Source organism: Aspergillus brunneoviolaceus, assembly GCF_003184695.1.
Source record: "Aspergillus brunneoviolaceus CBS 621.78 unplaced genomic scaffold BO95scaffold_21, whole genome shotgun sequence".
Lineage (NCBI taxonomy): Eukaryota > Fungi > Ascomycota > Eurotiomycetes > Eurotiales > Aspergillaceae > Aspergillus > Aspergillus brunneoviolaceus.
Window position 1 is genome coordinate 322711 of NW_020290751.1, and position 14006 is coordinate 336716.

The window sequence follows — 14006 nt, forward strand, 5'->3', positions numbered from 1 at the left end:
CATGTCATGTGACCCGATACGCATCAAAACCTGTAAGAAATGTATCGTGCTGTACCCAGTACTTTAGCAATTCTCTGCTTCGACCCCCCTCTCCCTCTTCCCCCCCACCCCCCACCCCACACCCCTCTTTCCTCCCTGACAGGCATTAAAACTTTTGGTAGACTACTATAAATTGAGCCATCTCTGCCTCTTCAAGCCTTTTTTAATTCTCTCTGTGAAGGTAACCTCGACCCACAACACCATCCTAGGTGTTATCCTTCTACCACCCCTTACTCTGTGTTCTTGGATGACATCCTCATTATCGGGCCATAATGACATACAAGACATTCGATGAGGACAACTCTAGCGAAGAGCCCAATTCCGCGATCATCCTCGATATATCTGAAGGTCGTCCAAACGAGGTCGGAGTCGAAGACCCTCTAGATGAGATCATCCAGCGCAACGACGTGCTCGGTCTGCTCCGCTACAACGAAGAAGCAAAAGACCGCGGCGAGGATATTTTCAGCCGGGTGAGAGTAAGCTCTTTCGGATACGACCCGTGGCCGCCGTTCTACTCCGCGGCGTATCATGGGAGTCTCGAGGCTTTACGCGCCCTGATAGACATTTATCGATCCGACCCCGCGCACCGGCAGCCGCTGGAAGAATATCTGCAGGGACTTGACTTTCGACTGCTCAACCTCGCTTGTGGCAACGCCGATCGGAAGATGACACGGTTCCTGCTCGACCATCAACCACCCCTGGGCGCGTGGCGGGATCGGGACACCAATGGGGCGACACCGCTGGTTTGTGCCGCACAAGCTTTTGTGGGTAATGTTGAGGCCTTGGAGAGGAAGATGAAGGATACAAGTTTCATAGTGATCCGGGAGAAGTTGCGAGAGCACCAGGTCCGTTATGGCGAGTTTATTGAATTCTGTTTGGCCAGTGGTGCTTCGGTCCGCGAGGCGGATCAATACGTGCCTTCCTATGCACTCGGACGGCAAGCCCAGCCTGGCGACCCGCAGGAGATATTGGGGGATACCGTGCTGGGCAGTGTGGTGCCCCGCGCCAGCTATGCAATGGTGTCCCGCTTGATCGCGGCAGGCGCCGATGCGCATGTCGTGCAGACGTGGTACGATCCCTGTGCCTTTGGTTCTGCCTTGCGGTGCAGCGGGGTCACACCGCTGCATATTGCCAGCAAATACTGGAATTTAGACGCGATGCAGGCGCTGTTAGACCACCGGGGTCGGATCGAACTGGCCGAGATGGTGTCGAGAATGGATGGCAACGGGAGACCACCACTGTATTGGGCATTAATGGGCGATGAGGACGAAATTGCTACCTTGACTCCTTCAGAAGTGACCTCGCGGATGTTGCGCACTGTGAAGCTGATTCTTGATATTGGACCAGCGATGGTGAATGTGAAGGATCATGATAACAAGACAGTGCTGCACTATGCGGTTGACAGTCATGTGGGGGATGCCGACTGTCTCGCGGCAGTGAAATTGCTGCTGGAGTACCGACCCGACCGGGACATCCTGAACGCCCAGGGTGCGGACCTGGATGACCCGGGCTCGACCGTTTTGCATTACGCCGTATCGCGTCGTGCAGATGACGGCGTCAAGTCTGAGATCTTCTTCCAGCTGCTTGACATTCTAGTTATTCATGGGGCAGATCCGACGATGTGCGACGAGGCAGGCCGGACAATGCTATACCCGTTGGCTATAATGGGTACAGACATCAGGCCTATCGACGATGAGACCTTGGAGAAGGTCTTGACACTGGTGGACATTAATCACGCTGACGTGAATGGAGATACCTCGCTGCATCATTTTGTGAGGCGACTTCGCCAAATCCGAGAGGTGGATAAACTGCTCAACCGGGGTGCCGACGTCAACGCAGTCAATAAGAAGGGAAACACGCCGCTACATGTGGCCGTCGGAGCAAGTACCTTCCCCAGTGTGCGAAGAATGGACGATGGTGGCTACGTGGAAATTCCGCTTGAAGATCGGTTGGAGGCGCTTGAGAAGATGATCGAGATTCTCCAGGACGCTGGGGCCTCCATGGATCAAGCCAACCTTGCAGGAGAAACACCGCGTGAGATATTGAAAGAGACCAGGGAACGATGGGCGCTGAAAGACTTTAGTCCTCGCTGGAGATAGCATCGCCTCAAGCCTAAAGAGATTAACAAGGATATGTGAAGAATATCATTGTTATGGCCAGGAATGATCCTTGCTTCGAAAACCAGAACCAGATATAGAAGAGTGGAGAAGAGGAACCGGTCAAGAGAACAGAATGGTACAAGTACTGAGTAGATGGAGAAGCCGGCAATTAATTCATCCCCGGCGGGGCAGAATCTCCAAATCCCCCCACATGCGGGCTTCTAGACCATTACCTCATGCACGCCTACAAGTTTAATTACTGCTGCTGCTGCCTACCGCCAACGCCCCCGATCTCCCTATTCTGTACAAACTACAACACAACACCACACCACCAAACCACCAATCGCACCCACAATGCCTCCCCCGAAGACCCAACTCCCCGAAGGCGGCAAAACTCTGGTCTACTCCACGGTAGACGGCCATGAGATCAAACTAGACTACTACCTGCCGCGCAACACGACGAGCGGCCACCTGCCCGCGATAATCTACTACCACGGGGGCGGCATGACCGCCGGCTCGCGGCGCGGCGGCCACTTTCCCACCTGGCTCTACGGTGCGAGATCCCCCAATCCCCCAATCCCCCAATCCCCAGCCCCTGAATCACCCAACTGATTCTAAATCCCACAGACCACTGCCAAAAATCCACCTACATCTTCATCTCCGCCGACTACCGCCTGTGCCACCCGAGCACGGCCCTGGACCAAATCGCCGACGCCCAGGCCCTGTTCCGCTTCCTGGCCAGCCCCGCCTTCCAATCCTCCCTCGGATCCCCCGACCTGTCCCTGGACACCTCCCGCATAGCAGTCACCGGCTTCTCGGCGGGCGCCTACTCCGCCCGCGCCGCGTGCGTCTACGCCACCCCGAAACCCTGTGTGCTGATGACGGCCTACGGCACCGGCGGGAACCTGCTCCTCGATCACTGGACGCGGCCACGGCCGCCGACCTCCATCGCCAAGATGGTCGACCTGGCCGACGTCCCGCGACTGCTGGCGGATCGGACGGTGGTCAGCGACGACGCAGACAGAAACTCGAATCGGTTTGCGCTGACGGTGCGGTGGGAGATCGACGGGACGTTTTTGGACGGGGTGTTTGGACGGCCCGGGTTGGGGGCAACACTCAATAAGGTAGAGTATGCGGGGAGGGCGGAGGCGGTGCCGGAGGAGTTGAAGCCGGGGTTCCTGCAGAACTTTGTGGGGGAGGGGTATCCCCCTGCCGTGTTTGTGCATGGCACGGCGGATGAGGTTGTGCCTGACCAGGAAAGTAAGTTTCAGCATGAGCAGTTGGGGCGGTTGGGGATCAGGACAGAGTTGTTGCTTGTGCAGGATGCTGGGCATGGGTTGGTGGATTTGAAGTCGGGGTTCCCGCCGAAGTTGGCCGAGGGGGCGATGGAGGCGTATGCTGAGGCGTTGAAGTTTGTGGATGCTGCGTTGCTGGGGAAGTTGTGAGTTGGATTTGAATTGTGGATAGATTGGGATTCAATTAGATGATAGATGAAGTAGATTGGTGACACAGTTGGTTGTTGGGTAGGCATCGTTCTATCGTATCATTACACCATTATATACATCACCCGGCCCGCACGTCTATACACGATTATTTCTACCTTGGTGATCGGTCTTCGTGGGTATGATCCTCTTCTCTTCCTCGCTATTCGCAACCCCCCCGGACGGCGCAGTGGCATATTCCAGCACTGTCAGCACCGTCGTCAACGCCACACTCGGTTGACCTACGGGCGAGCTCCACCGACCACATTGTAGCGAATCTGGGCCAACAGCGAAGTAACTCCATCCTTTCCGAGCTTGTAATAGATGAGTCCACCCAGAGCGATCGCATAGCCGAAGAACTGAAGGGGCGTGACGGGATCGCGGAAAATAACCATCGAGGCCACCACGAGCAGGATATCCTTGAGGACGCCGGACAGGGTGAGGACGAGAGCAGAGGTTTTGCCGATCTAGACACATTAGCCAGGTTCTCCACCCTACGCTCATGTCGACATACCAGGAAGACGACAGCAACATTGAGTCCGAAAGCAACAGCAGCGTTCAAGAAAAGAGTGCCAACTCCAAGGTTATAGATGTCGGACATGTGCATGGTCGGCAGTTCCACGACCGCAGTGATAACACCGTTCATGATCGCGCAAGCGGGCGCGAAGTAATAGAGCGAAACCAAGGGGTCCATCTTGAATTCGGCGGAGCTGAGGAGGCGCTGGACCATGACCAGACGAACGGATTCGAAGATGGTGGCGAAGAATTGGCCTGCAAAAATATGAGCACGCAATTCATGTCATGAGGGCATAAAAGCACATACAGATGAAGCCGATCATGGTGAACTTGATCTCGCCGATCGAGGCGATGATAACACCGATGACGATGAAGGAGATGTTTCCGAGCAAGCTCAGACGCACTGGCGCAATGCCCATAGCCCATGTCGCGAGGAGAGTCGCAACGGAGTTAGTGGCCTGGTACAATTAGCATCCCTGCTCAGGCGAGTGGGTTCAATGCGATTACCTTGAGCATCTGGATGAAAGAAACACTGAGGTACAGGTAGGCCAGGTTGCCGCAGATAAGACTCAGCGAGAAGAAAGCGCCGATGGGCACGATAGCGCGCCTGAAGACATTCCCAATTAGCAACGGTGTATAAGTCAGGGCAAGAGAGACGAACATGTAAACGCGCGAGGTCATGGGCACATTGTGGCGGGAGTCGAGCAGGGTCGTGAACCGCGCCATCAGGCGGGTCATAATAGTAGCGAAGACCAAGTGCCATGTAGTCAGAAACAAGGCTATAGCAACATATTGTCAGTTCTGGAGGCATTCGGCAACGGTGTCTAGACACGGATCGACGTACGGAAACCTGGTGAAAACGATCGCGATTAGCAGGATCCCCACAAATCAAAGCACACGTCGCAATACTCACTGAAACCAGCAGTGTGCAAAATCCACTTGTTGAAGATAATGACCCCCGAGCTGAGCGCAATCCACGTTCTAGTGGCGTATTAGTCTGAGTTCGAGTCGTAGAGAGCAAGTCAACCGTACGCGATGTAGAAGGCCGGATGCAAAGCCGCTTTCGCGGGCTCCGCGGGGGTGTTGACGGTGGGCAATGGCGATTTCGACGACATGACGGGAGACGGTGGGAGGACAGTCGAGGAACCGAGAACCGGAGGCGTCGAAGAGGAAGCGGAGAATTGAAGGCCGATTCAGCAGAAGACCGTGCTGCTGGATAAGGAGAAAAGAAAGAGACGAAGAGCAGAGAGGGGGTTGCAGAAAGATAAAAACAAAAAAGTGACGAAGGAGAAAGAGTGTGAAAAGTGGAGCCGCCGACCGATCGGCCAGCCGGTCGGTCCCTGGCAGGCTGTGGCAGGCTGTGTGGCAGGCTGGCAGCTCAAAACGACACGCGGCCCTGCGGTTCCAGCCGCGCCCCTCCACGTAATCGCCTCCATCGCATCAGAAACCTGACCGATGGCGTTGAGCCTTTCTCCGGTTGGCTCGTGCAATGGTACTGCATATCCAATGAATTGCTCAAGATGAGGAGGGTCCACGACTCCAGCCATTCCACCCTCTGTGCGTTTCATCCTCCAACCCCCCCCTCCAGGGTCTGCGCTAACCTCCGCGAAAATGAGGCTTATCGATAGACAGCGTAGAAGCAAGGTCTGGCCTTGCGTCATTTCTCAGAAAGACCCTTCTACTTCTACCTGTTACACCGCGTTGAAACTCCCGTTTCTCTGAAACAAATGTCGAGCTGAACCACCACGCCGGGTGGGACAGTTGTCCAACCGGCAGCTATGAAAATTCTGCTTGTTACGGCTCTGCCGAGGTTCATCAGAAACCCCACATACCACCCTTCATCCATCCGCGAAGTCAGAGACAGTCAAGCTTTACTTTTATCTACGAGTCATCCTTGGCAGGAAGCCTGTAGCTTGGCATCTTTGCAGCACTCGAAAGAAGTGGTGGGATAGTCCGCCCACCGTTCCTTTGACAACAAACCACGCAGCCTACCAAGCAGCGTCAGTCTGGCCAAGCAACTGCGCATGGAATGTGATAGTAGGACAGGGGTATTATAGTTTGAGTGACACAAAACGTCTAACAAGCTCTCTCCCCTTGCGACGGCCCGGAATCCGGGTCGCAACACGTTCGAGAACCGGAGGTAGTCGTCATGGGCAGCCGACTTGGAAATCTCTAGGCGTCCACGTTTCACCAACGCCAACCAAAGATTTTGGAAACAGAATGTTCCTGAGGATAATAGTCTATTCTTAATCGAAGACTGGACCAGAAGTACCATACCCAGAGCACTTCAAAGAATGCTGTCGCCCGTTTGAGTTCCTCAAACACTTACGTATGTTGTTTCGAGCTGCCAGAGAAATAACCCTTGCTACTATCTATTCTGTGCGTTCTGCCGCCGATTTGGTGACATACTATGCATTCTGATAGTATCCCAAACAAAAGACTCCAACACACTGCCCTCTTCTGTCCCCAGAAAACAAACCCAAAAGTCCTCTCTATTTCCCAGCCATTACCATACATTTTGATCGGTCATCTCTCGTGAAAAGCGCTATAACGTGCAGACAAAGGTGCGCATCGGGCAACACGCGGTATCAATGACGGGTCGCCATTCCTCGCATCACTGTCTTGAGATTAGCATGTTGACAAACTGCGAGGTCTTCGTACAGAGATGATCATCCAATCTTCCAGTAGTACTTACTGTATCGCACGGAATCGAAATCAATCTCTTCCTGATCTCGACTGCCGCCTTTTCTCGGAGGCTGTTCGTCTTTTCTCGGAGCTAGGGTAGTGGCATCGCTGAGCACCGAAGCAGAATCGTCTTGCGCATGTTCTTTTGAAGACGTGCTGTCTTTGGTTTGTTTCGAGTCCGCATTGTTCATAAAAAATTTGGAGTCTTCGGAGCCATTGCCATTCTTGGGAGACTTCGACCGGATAGCCCGGTACATGCTGTTGAAAGGGTTGGAAGGCATTGCTGCGAGGAGAGTGGATGTGGTAGATGCGGTTGATGGAATCACTTTGAAGATTGAGGTGCAATTGGAAGAAATGGCTTGTCTGGAGCTGCTGATTTACTTTCCACATTGCTGATTCCTGACACTTATATAACTATCATGATTGTGAGGGAATTGTATAGTCCACTCCGTATAGTTTGTTACTGCCTGGCCGGTGTCGGCCCTCGGAGTAAACGCACGGGCCTTCGGAGCAGCCCTGAGCGTTCCTGTCATTTTCTCTCCGCGAGCTTATCTTCCCTTCCAGACCCTCTCCCTCTCCCTCTCTCCACCCACTGTCGCACCCACTGTCGGACCTCGACTCCAGGTTTGACTCATCTCGACTCACGCGGAGTCACACTTTTGTTTAACGTTTAATTAAACCATGTCTGCGCCTCGTCGCAACGGTCAACTGTCGTCATGCGAGCCTTGCCGGAAATCCAAGCTCCGATGCGATCATTCGACTCCGACCTGCAAACGCTGCGAGCGCCGTGGTAAATCGGACCTGTGTGTTTACCATCCCGCCCCACTGACCAAGCCGCGCCAGTCTGGCCAGATTCTCAAGGCAACACAGAAAAGCACCAATCCCCAGCCGCTCCTGTGTGCGAAGACAATTTCCGTCACCAACCTCGGGAGCTCCGCGTCCGTCAGCCTGCTGGGAGCCGCACAGTTTCCCAATGTTTCGAAACGTCATTTGTCAGGCAGCGGTTTTCTGGGCCCGACCAGTTACTCGGGCAGCGTGTTCACCAATGAGGTTGAGCTGGAGCTGGGGATTCGTGCTTCGCTCTCCCAGACAGACACACCACTTGACCCCCAGCGGGTGAACCAAGGAGCCCAAGTACTCTCGTTGCTCGAGCATCTCGACTTGTACGAGAAACTGATAGAGAATCGCAACAAAACCATTCCAGGATGGGTCTTCGGCCCACCATTGACACGAGGACTAATTGCACAACTAAGGACCTCCTATCGCAATGCGACCGCAGGATCAGAGAATAAGTACGCACGGCTCCTGGACCTTTCCCGAGTCATATTCAAGAACTCGGCTATTCCAATTGAGACCAGGTCCTCCATGTCCTTGAATGAATACCTCTCTCAATATGCGCTCCGGTGGGACATGGTCGGCCTTGTATTTGCGGTGGCAGGCTCAACGACCTTCCAAGTCCTCAAACAAGAACTCGACGAGATATTCAAGGGCTTCCCCGGAACCACCAAAGGAGGTCTATGTCAGATGAGTCTTCAAGCATCTGAGGCCTGCCTGCAATTCTGCAATTATCTGGGTATTATTAGCGACCCGCAGTCCTGGACAATGGTCCAACACACGATCCTCATCTCTTCCTTACACGGATCTTGTGGTGAGTCCTAATACGAAAAATATCTGGCCGGCTCACGAATATTGATACCATTCTAGATCACCGGACATGGCAGATGCTCGGAGACCTTACTACCACAGTCTTTGCCTTAGGCCTTCACCAGCCTGCAGCAGCAGACGATGTCCCGTTCTTCCTGGAAGAGATCCGAAGGAGAGCTATGGTCGCAGCTTATGCTCTGGACAAGGACATTGCCACTTGTTTTGGCCGACCCCCCCGAATATGCTGGCGCTATTGCAATATCCAGTTTCCTCTGGATATCAGTTATGATGAGTTAGTGGCAGAGCCGGCGATCAGAGAGGCAGCGCTTCGGCGCCTAGATGCAGCAGGCTGGAATATCGATGGACGAATAGACAAAGGGGCAAGGGGTAGAGGCGCATTGATCGTCAGTCTTTTCCGCGAGAGTGTCTTGGAGGTATCTTTGAGCCACGAGCTTGATGGGTTGGAAGAAAGAGTCCTGTGGGTTTCTTCTTAAGCAGCACTAAGAGGCTACCTATTGATATGGCGCGAACAGAGAAGTCTGCCGTAGGTCAGACGATTATTATGCAGCTTTACCCAAACATCTGCAATGGACAGACGACAAAGAAGATTCGAACCTCGCATCATTGCATCTAGAGTTCCTCTATCAGCGATTTCTACTATGCCAAACCTTGTTCAAGCGTATTGGCAAAGGGCTTGACTTGCTGATCCGCACGTCGTCGGAAATAATCACGCTACTGCTGAAGATGATATCCATACAGTCTCGTTTAGGACTCGTACCTGCGCACGTGAAATGGGATGTAAGTTGTCCACCCGGACACATCGCCCTCCGCGTCTAACGCACTCTTCCTCCAGTTGTGCTATATCGGCCTACCTGCCGCTGGGGTCTTGTCGATCGAACTACTTCGACGCTCCCAGACAGACTCCCTCGCGTCCTTAACAGCGCCATCAGCGCCTTTTCCCCGATCGGATATCATTCAAAAACTGTCCGTGTTCATTGCCCAGTTCAACACCTTTGTCCCGCAAAATGAGGGCGACTACGAGATCAGCAACCGGGGCCAGAAGGTCATCTCGCAGGCGCTGGACCGCGTGCTGTCGGGCGTGCCCTCCAGCATCTCCCCTTCAGAAGCAGTAGTGTCTGATGGAGCCACCATAGGCGACGACATGGAGTTCATGGCCTTTTTAGAGAACTTCGATTGGGAACAGGAGGTTCGGCTGGCTTTTGGGTAGAAATATGGGAACCCTCGCAGAGAAAGGATTCGAGCGAGAGCAACAGTGAAGTGATTTACAGTTTCAGTACATGGCGTGAGGCTCTAACGGTAATGACCAACTCTACATATGACAGTTAACGAATGAACATGTCTACCAATCAATTTTCGGTCGTTATAGATCTCGATGGGATCGGGATCGAAAACAAAATTCCTAATCGGGCGGTAGGCGGTTCAGCCTAAATAGGAACATTCCGACACCGATCGGCTAAGCTCCAACAGGAAAGCTGCCGCCGACCCCACGATGACCGAATCCGATCTACACGGGGTACGTCATGGAAGAATTTCTCGGAATAGTGACAATGCCCTTGTCCGGATGGCAATACGCAAAGTCAACATACCCCATTGCTGGAAATCCGAAGTACAATTCATTGTCGCTCTAATGTACCAAACCAGTATCAGAACCAAGCTCTCAAATCTATACCATCTATACAACCCAGCAACACAAACCACCATATCAATCATACATAAAGAGCTCGTCCATCAAACTCCCCCCAAACCAACTCAACCCAGCCCTCTGCAGATCAATCAAGCCCCAATAGGCTGCTCCTCCCCACGAGGGGCATTATTAATCAAACTCATGAAACAATTCCACCCTACCACCAAAAGTCAGCAAACATCCTTACTCCCTTCCCCCTATCCCCATTTCCAACCCTCAATCATAGCCCCCTCCCCAGCCAAGAAAGAGAAAAAGAAAACATACCAACATTAACCACATTGACCACCAACACCCGAAACGGCAGGGGCACCAGGAACAGATTCACCGCCTGCACGGCGGGCCACACGGTCCAGTTCGCGCAAAGCGCGTCCCAGTAGCTTCGCTGCAGCTTCTCGGCCGGGCTTTTCCCCTCGAGGAGCGACATGCTGCTCAGGAACACGCCGATCATCGTCGGCGCGAAGAGGAGCTGGTCCGCGCCGACGCGGGCGACCAGCGTCGGGCCTGCCGAGCGGAAGGCTACGCGGGCTTGCAGGAGTTGGTACCATTTTGTGGCCACGGGGCCGAAGACGGCTGCGCTTGTTAGTACCTCCGTGATATTTTTGGGGAGGGGAGGGGAGAAAGGGTAGGGGTAGGGGTAACGCATGCTCACCGCCGCCGTATAGCGCCATCCGGCTGCTGCGCATTACATCATACTCGGCGAGGGGACGTTTCTCGATGGCGGTTTGCGCGAGGCCGTCGCCTAGGGCGAAGAGGGCCTGCGGTTGGTTTAGCTTTGGGGGTTGCTGGGTGCAGAGATAGGGGTAGAGGGGTAATGGAATTAGGGAGAGGTTGCGTACGGCTGTGGTGAGACCCTGCGTTAGGTAGGGCCGTTGGATGAGACTTCTTTGGTACCTGGATTGTGTGTCTTAGTTTCAGTGTGGGTGGTTGGGGTATAGTGGCGGGCTTACGAGGCGAACATTGTGGCTGTTGTGTCAATGGGTATCAACTAGGTAGAGGTAAGGTCACTTGATGGAGGAGATATGAAGAGGTGAATTAGAATTGAGGAGGTTATTTTTCTTAAGAATGTGAAATGTTGGTCGGTAGTCAGGTTGTGGCGGATAGCCCAAAGAGGAAATCGGCCCGCTGTGACGCAATGGGATGAGTTCATCTTCCCCGCCGGTAATGCGATCGTCGCGTGTGGCTGGATCTTGGTTCGAAAGATAACCTTATCTCCATCTGAGTGGGCAGGGGGACGATGAAGTCTTGTCTATATTTCATGTGTTTATGCGCACTGCCCTTCTCTCGATGGGACATGTTATGCAGTCTTGGCATCTCACTCGTATATCTTTCATCGAGTATCTTTCGTTGTTCAAGTCAAGTATCTGTATGACGTCTTTCGATGAGTGATGATCATGCTATTCTATGCTTCAAAGATGATAGAGGCATAGCTTCGCTAGCTGGGCCACAAATCGAGAGGCATAGAGCAGGAGATAGAGGTCCAAGCGAGATACTTGATCCGAGTTTCTGGGTGGAGTAGTTTCCTCGTCCTGACTAAGCCTCACTAATGTCTGCTGTCAGATCAACCTCCTGACCATAAGCTGCGAGGCTTGATTAACAGAAGACACCATCATAGTCACACCGACAAAATTGGAAAGAAGGGCGATGGATATAAGACATGCATTCTGGGCCATCTTGGCAATAGGTTAGCCCGACAAAATCAAGGTCCGAACTGGTAAGCATGAACGAGGTGCCCAATCCACCGCTTACTACCTGAAACATTGGGGTCGAGATAATCGACATGCCCCCAGTGAGGCAGAAAAGACTCAAACAACCACAAATCACAAGGTCTACAGTATACTCCAGCATTCGGCAGTCGGCACTGCCGGGCCCAAGTCTCCGAAGCTCACCCCCTGACGGCCCGCAGCGGGGGTCAATAGTTCGGAACCTTGAACCCTAAAAGGGGTCCGATTTTGGCGCCAACACAACAACCGAAATTAGATTCTTCCCAGTAATCCAATCGCAGCGTCAATTTGGCCTTTAGCGCCAGATGCAGGGCCCTAGCATTTTACTCTTGTGGTCGGTTCCTGACTTGTTCATCTCCACCCGGACGAACTGTTGTGCACCCTTTTAGAGAATTAGGCAGTGAAGACGAGATTTCCGCCTATGGCTCGGTCACAATTGACTCACGCTAAGGCGGGTGTCTCCCGACGCTTGGCTCGTGGATTATAAGTTAAGATCTCTGGTTCACCCGGATGACTCGGTTTCTGTCAGCCTCCTGTCACAACGCAGCTTCTCTCATGGTGACTGTGAACATGGCGAGAACTACCTTCCAGAACCTCCTGAAAGTGGCTTATGCCGCTGCCCTTGTGGCGGGCACCGCGTCTGCCATCGATTTGGACATCAACAATGAACGTATGATTTCAATGAACTCCACTCCTCTTGTCTCCTGCTGAAATCATCCCATCTGCAGAGTCCATTAAAGATGCAGCCGCCACCGCCGCGTTCAACACCATGCAGCACTACAACGGTAACAAGACCGGAGAGATTCCAGGTGTCATCCCCAGCCTCTGGGGTGAGGGCGGCGTCCTCTTCAATCTCATGATCCAATACTGGTACTTCACCGGCGACGCCTCCAACAACCCCGCCGTCAGCCAGGGCATGTACTGGCAGATCGGCGACAACGACTACATGCCGTCGAACTGGAGCTCGCAGATAGGCAATGACGACCAGATGGCCTGGGGCCTTGCCGCGATGACCGCCGCAGAGCTGGACTACCCTCAGGACGTCAATCAGACGTCATGGTTGACTCTGGCTGAAGGCGTCTTCAACACCCAGGTTGCACGGTGGGACACGAGCAACTGCGGGGGCGGACTGCGCTGGCTGATCTGGCCCTTTGAGTCCGGATACACCCTGAAGAATGCCATCAGCAACGGTGGTCTCTTCCAGCTCTCTGCGCGGCTGGCTCGGTACACCCACAACCAGACGTACGCAGACTGGGCGGAGAAGATCTGGGACTGGAGTGCCAGCGTGCCGCTCCTGAGCAACAAAACCTGGAGTATCGCCGACAGCACGGATGTGGACAATGGTTGCACGACCCAGGGAAACAACCAGTGGACGGCCAATTACGGGCCGTACATCAGCGGTGCAGCCTATATGTACAACTACGTAAGTCAATTGCAAGCCAGCTTAGAGCAACAACAACTAACGAGAACGAAGACCAACGGTCAAAACAACAAATGGAGGTCTGGCCTCGACGGCTTGCTCAACGTCTCGTTGGAAACCTTCTTCCCCGAGAAGTACGACGGTTTGATCCTGTCGGAGATTTTTTGTGAGCCCACAGAGAATTGCAACTCGCTCGCAGACACGTACAAGGGGACTTTTGTCTCGGATTTGACGCTTGCCAGTCTCGTCGCTCCGTACATCTCGTCCGAGGTGTCTTCGCGTCTGCAGGCGTCGGCTGTCGGAGCGGCGAAGCAATGCACGGGTGGCAACAACCAGACGCTCTGCGGCCGTCGCTGGTATTCGGATGAATGGGACGGGACTGATGGGAGGGAGGAACAGCTCAGTGCAACCAGCATCTTTTTCGCGAATCTGGCTGGCTTCACTGAGAAGGGCGTTGCCACTGCGGCCGCGGCTGCTAATCAGACGACCGGGCCTGCCGGCACGCATGGGACTTCCACAAACGGCACTGGTGTTCCTCATGCCTTGAATGGTGCTGGCAGATCGTCTCAGGGACAATTTGGTGCTGCTACTGCTGGCGTTTTAGCAGGTCTTGTATCGCTTCTCGTGCTTTGACTTTGTCAATGAATCTGTACGGTAGTCTTGGTCTGAACAAGTAGATATGCGCAGGTAGTGGAC

General features: G+C 53.6%; 7 protein-coding genes across 7 annotated transcripts; 4 read left to right on the forward strand and 3 right to left on the reverse strand.

The window, feature by feature from the left end:
* Window positions 1-114: 114 nt before the first annotated feature.
* BO95DRAFT_441237 (ankyrin) lies at window positions 115-2194 on the forward strand. The gene has a single exon (XM_025586138.1). The coding sequence runs from the start codon at window positions 312-314 to the stop codon at window positions 2136-2138; it is 1827 nt and encodes a 608-aa protein (XP_025443955.1). The 5' UTR covers window positions 115-311; the 3' UTR covers window positions 2139-2194.
* Window positions 2195-2436: 242 nt separating this feature from the next.
* Window positions 2437-3713, forward strand: BO95DRAFT_385744 (alpha/beta-hydrolase). The gene is made up of 2 exons (XM_025583482.1): window positions 2437-2691; window positions 2766-3713. Exons 1-2 carry the CDS (start codon window positions 2493-2495, stop codon window positions 3581-3583), a joined length of 1017 nt encoding a protein of 338 aa, XP_025443956.1. The 5' UTR covers window positions 2437-2492; the 3' UTR covers window positions 3584-3713.
* BO95DRAFT_441239 (TPT-domain-containing protein) lies at window positions 3660-5379 on the reverse strand. Its single transcript, XM_025586139.1, has 8 exons — window positions 5168-5379; window positions 5049-5116; window positions 4980-4985; window positions 4797-4914; window positions 4643-4742; window positions 4443-4593; window positions 4134-4390; window positions 3660-4086 (listed from the first exon to the last, which is right to left on the reverse strand). Exons 1-8 carry the CDS (start codon window positions 5248-5250, stop codon window positions 3862-3864), a joined length of 1008 nt encoding a protein of 335 aa, XP_025443957.1. The 5' UTR covers window positions 5251-5379; the 3' UTR covers window positions 3660-3861.
* A 987-nt stretch (window positions 5380-6366) lies between these two features.
* Window positions 6367-7213, reverse strand: BO95DRAFT_441240 (uncharacterized protein). The gene is made up of 2 exons (XM_025586140.1): window positions 6831-7213; window positions 6367-6756 (listed from the first exon to the last, which is right to left on the reverse strand). Exons 1-2 carry the CDS (start codon window positions 7099-7101, stop codon window positions 6662-6664), a joined length of 366 nt encoding a protein of 121 aa, XP_025443958.1. The 5' UTR covers window positions 7102-7213; the 3' UTR covers window positions 6367-6661.
* A 206-nt stretch (window positions 7214-7419) lies between these two features.
* BO95DRAFT_385750 (putative chromatin structure remodeling complex protein RSC3) lies at window positions 7420-9892 on the forward strand. The gene is made up of 4 exons (XM_025583483.1): window positions 7420-8468; window positions 8525-8942; window positions 8998-9262; window positions 9318-9892. Exons 1-4 carry the CDS (start codon window positions 7502-7504, stop codon window positions 9690-9692), a joined length of 2025 nt encoding a protein of 674 aa, XP_025443959.1. The 5' UTR covers window positions 7420-7501; the 3' UTR covers window positions 9693-9892.
* A 366-nt stretch (window positions 9893-10258) lies between these two features.
* BO95DRAFT_462145 (Mpv17/PMP22 family protein) lies at window positions 10259-11127 on the reverse strand (the record flags this gene model as incomplete). Its single annotated transcript, XM_025588890.1, has 4 exons — window positions 10259-10326; window positions 10434-10739; window positions 10819-11060; window positions 11117-11127. 4 exons carry the CDS (start codon window positions 11125-11127, stop codon window positions 10259-10261), a joined length of 627 nt encoding a protein of 208 aa, XP_025443960.1.
* A 1478-nt stretch (window positions 11128-12605) lies between these two features.
* BO95DRAFT_385756 (glycoside hydrolase family 76 protein) lies at window positions 12606-13742 on the forward strand (the record flags this gene model as incomplete). Its single annotated transcript, XM_025583484.1, has 2 exons — window positions 12606-13313; window positions 13365-13742. Coding segments are annotated over exons 1-2 (1032 nt in total), but the record flags the coding sequence as incomplete, so codon positions are not given.
* Window positions 13743-14006: the final 264 nt, after the last annotated feature.

Excerpts from the sequence above, each read along its gene's own strand:
- BO95DRAFT_441240 (XM_025586140.1), bottom strand. The coding sequence starts at position 7,101 with ATGCCTTCCAACCCTTTCAACAGCATGTACCGGGCTATCCGGTCGAAG. Across the intron at positions 6,757-6,830 it reads TTTCGATTCCGTGCGATACA|ACAGTGATGCGAGGAATGGC; the intron begins GTAAGTACTACT and ends GCTAATCTCAAG.
- BO95DRAFT_385744 (XM_025583482.1), top strand. The coding sequence starts at position 2,493 with ATGCCTCCCCCGAAGACCCAACTCCCCGAAGGCGGCAAAACTCTGGTC. Across the intron at positions 2,692-2,765 it reads CTTTCCCACCTGGCTCTACG|ACCACTGCCAAAAATCCACC; the intron begins GTGCGAGATCCC and ends TAAATCCCACAG.
- BO95DRAFT_441237 (XM_025586138.1), top strand. The coding sequence starts at position 312 with ATGACATACAAGACATTCGATGAGGACAACTCTAGCGAAGAGCCCAAT.
- BO95DRAFT_385750 (XM_025583483.1), top strand. The coding sequence starts at position 7,502 with ATGTCTGCGCCTCGTCGCAACGGTCAACTGTCGTCATGCGAGCCTTGC. Across the intron at positions 8,469-8,524 it reads TTCCTTACACGGATCTTGTG|ATCACCGGACATGGCAGATG; the intron begins GTGAGTCCTAAT and ends ATACCATTCTAG. Across the intron at positions 9,263-9,317 it reads CTGCGCACGTGAAATGGGAT|TTGTGCTATATCGGCCTACC; the intron begins GTAAGTTGTCCA and ends CTCTTCCTCCAG.
- BO95DRAFT_441239 (XM_025586139.1), bottom strand. The coding sequence starts at position 5,250 with ATGTCGTCGAAATCGCCATTGCCCACCGTCAACACCCCCGCGGAGCCC. Across the intron at positions 4,743-4,796 it reads ATGACCTCGCGCGTTTACAT|GCGCGCTATCGTGCCCATCG; the intron begins GTTCGTCTCTCT and ends GAATGTCTTCAG. Across the intron at positions 4,391-4,442 it reads CACCATGATCGGCTTCATCT|GCCAATTCTTCGCCACCATC; the intron begins GTATGTGCTTTT and ends ATATTTTTGCAG.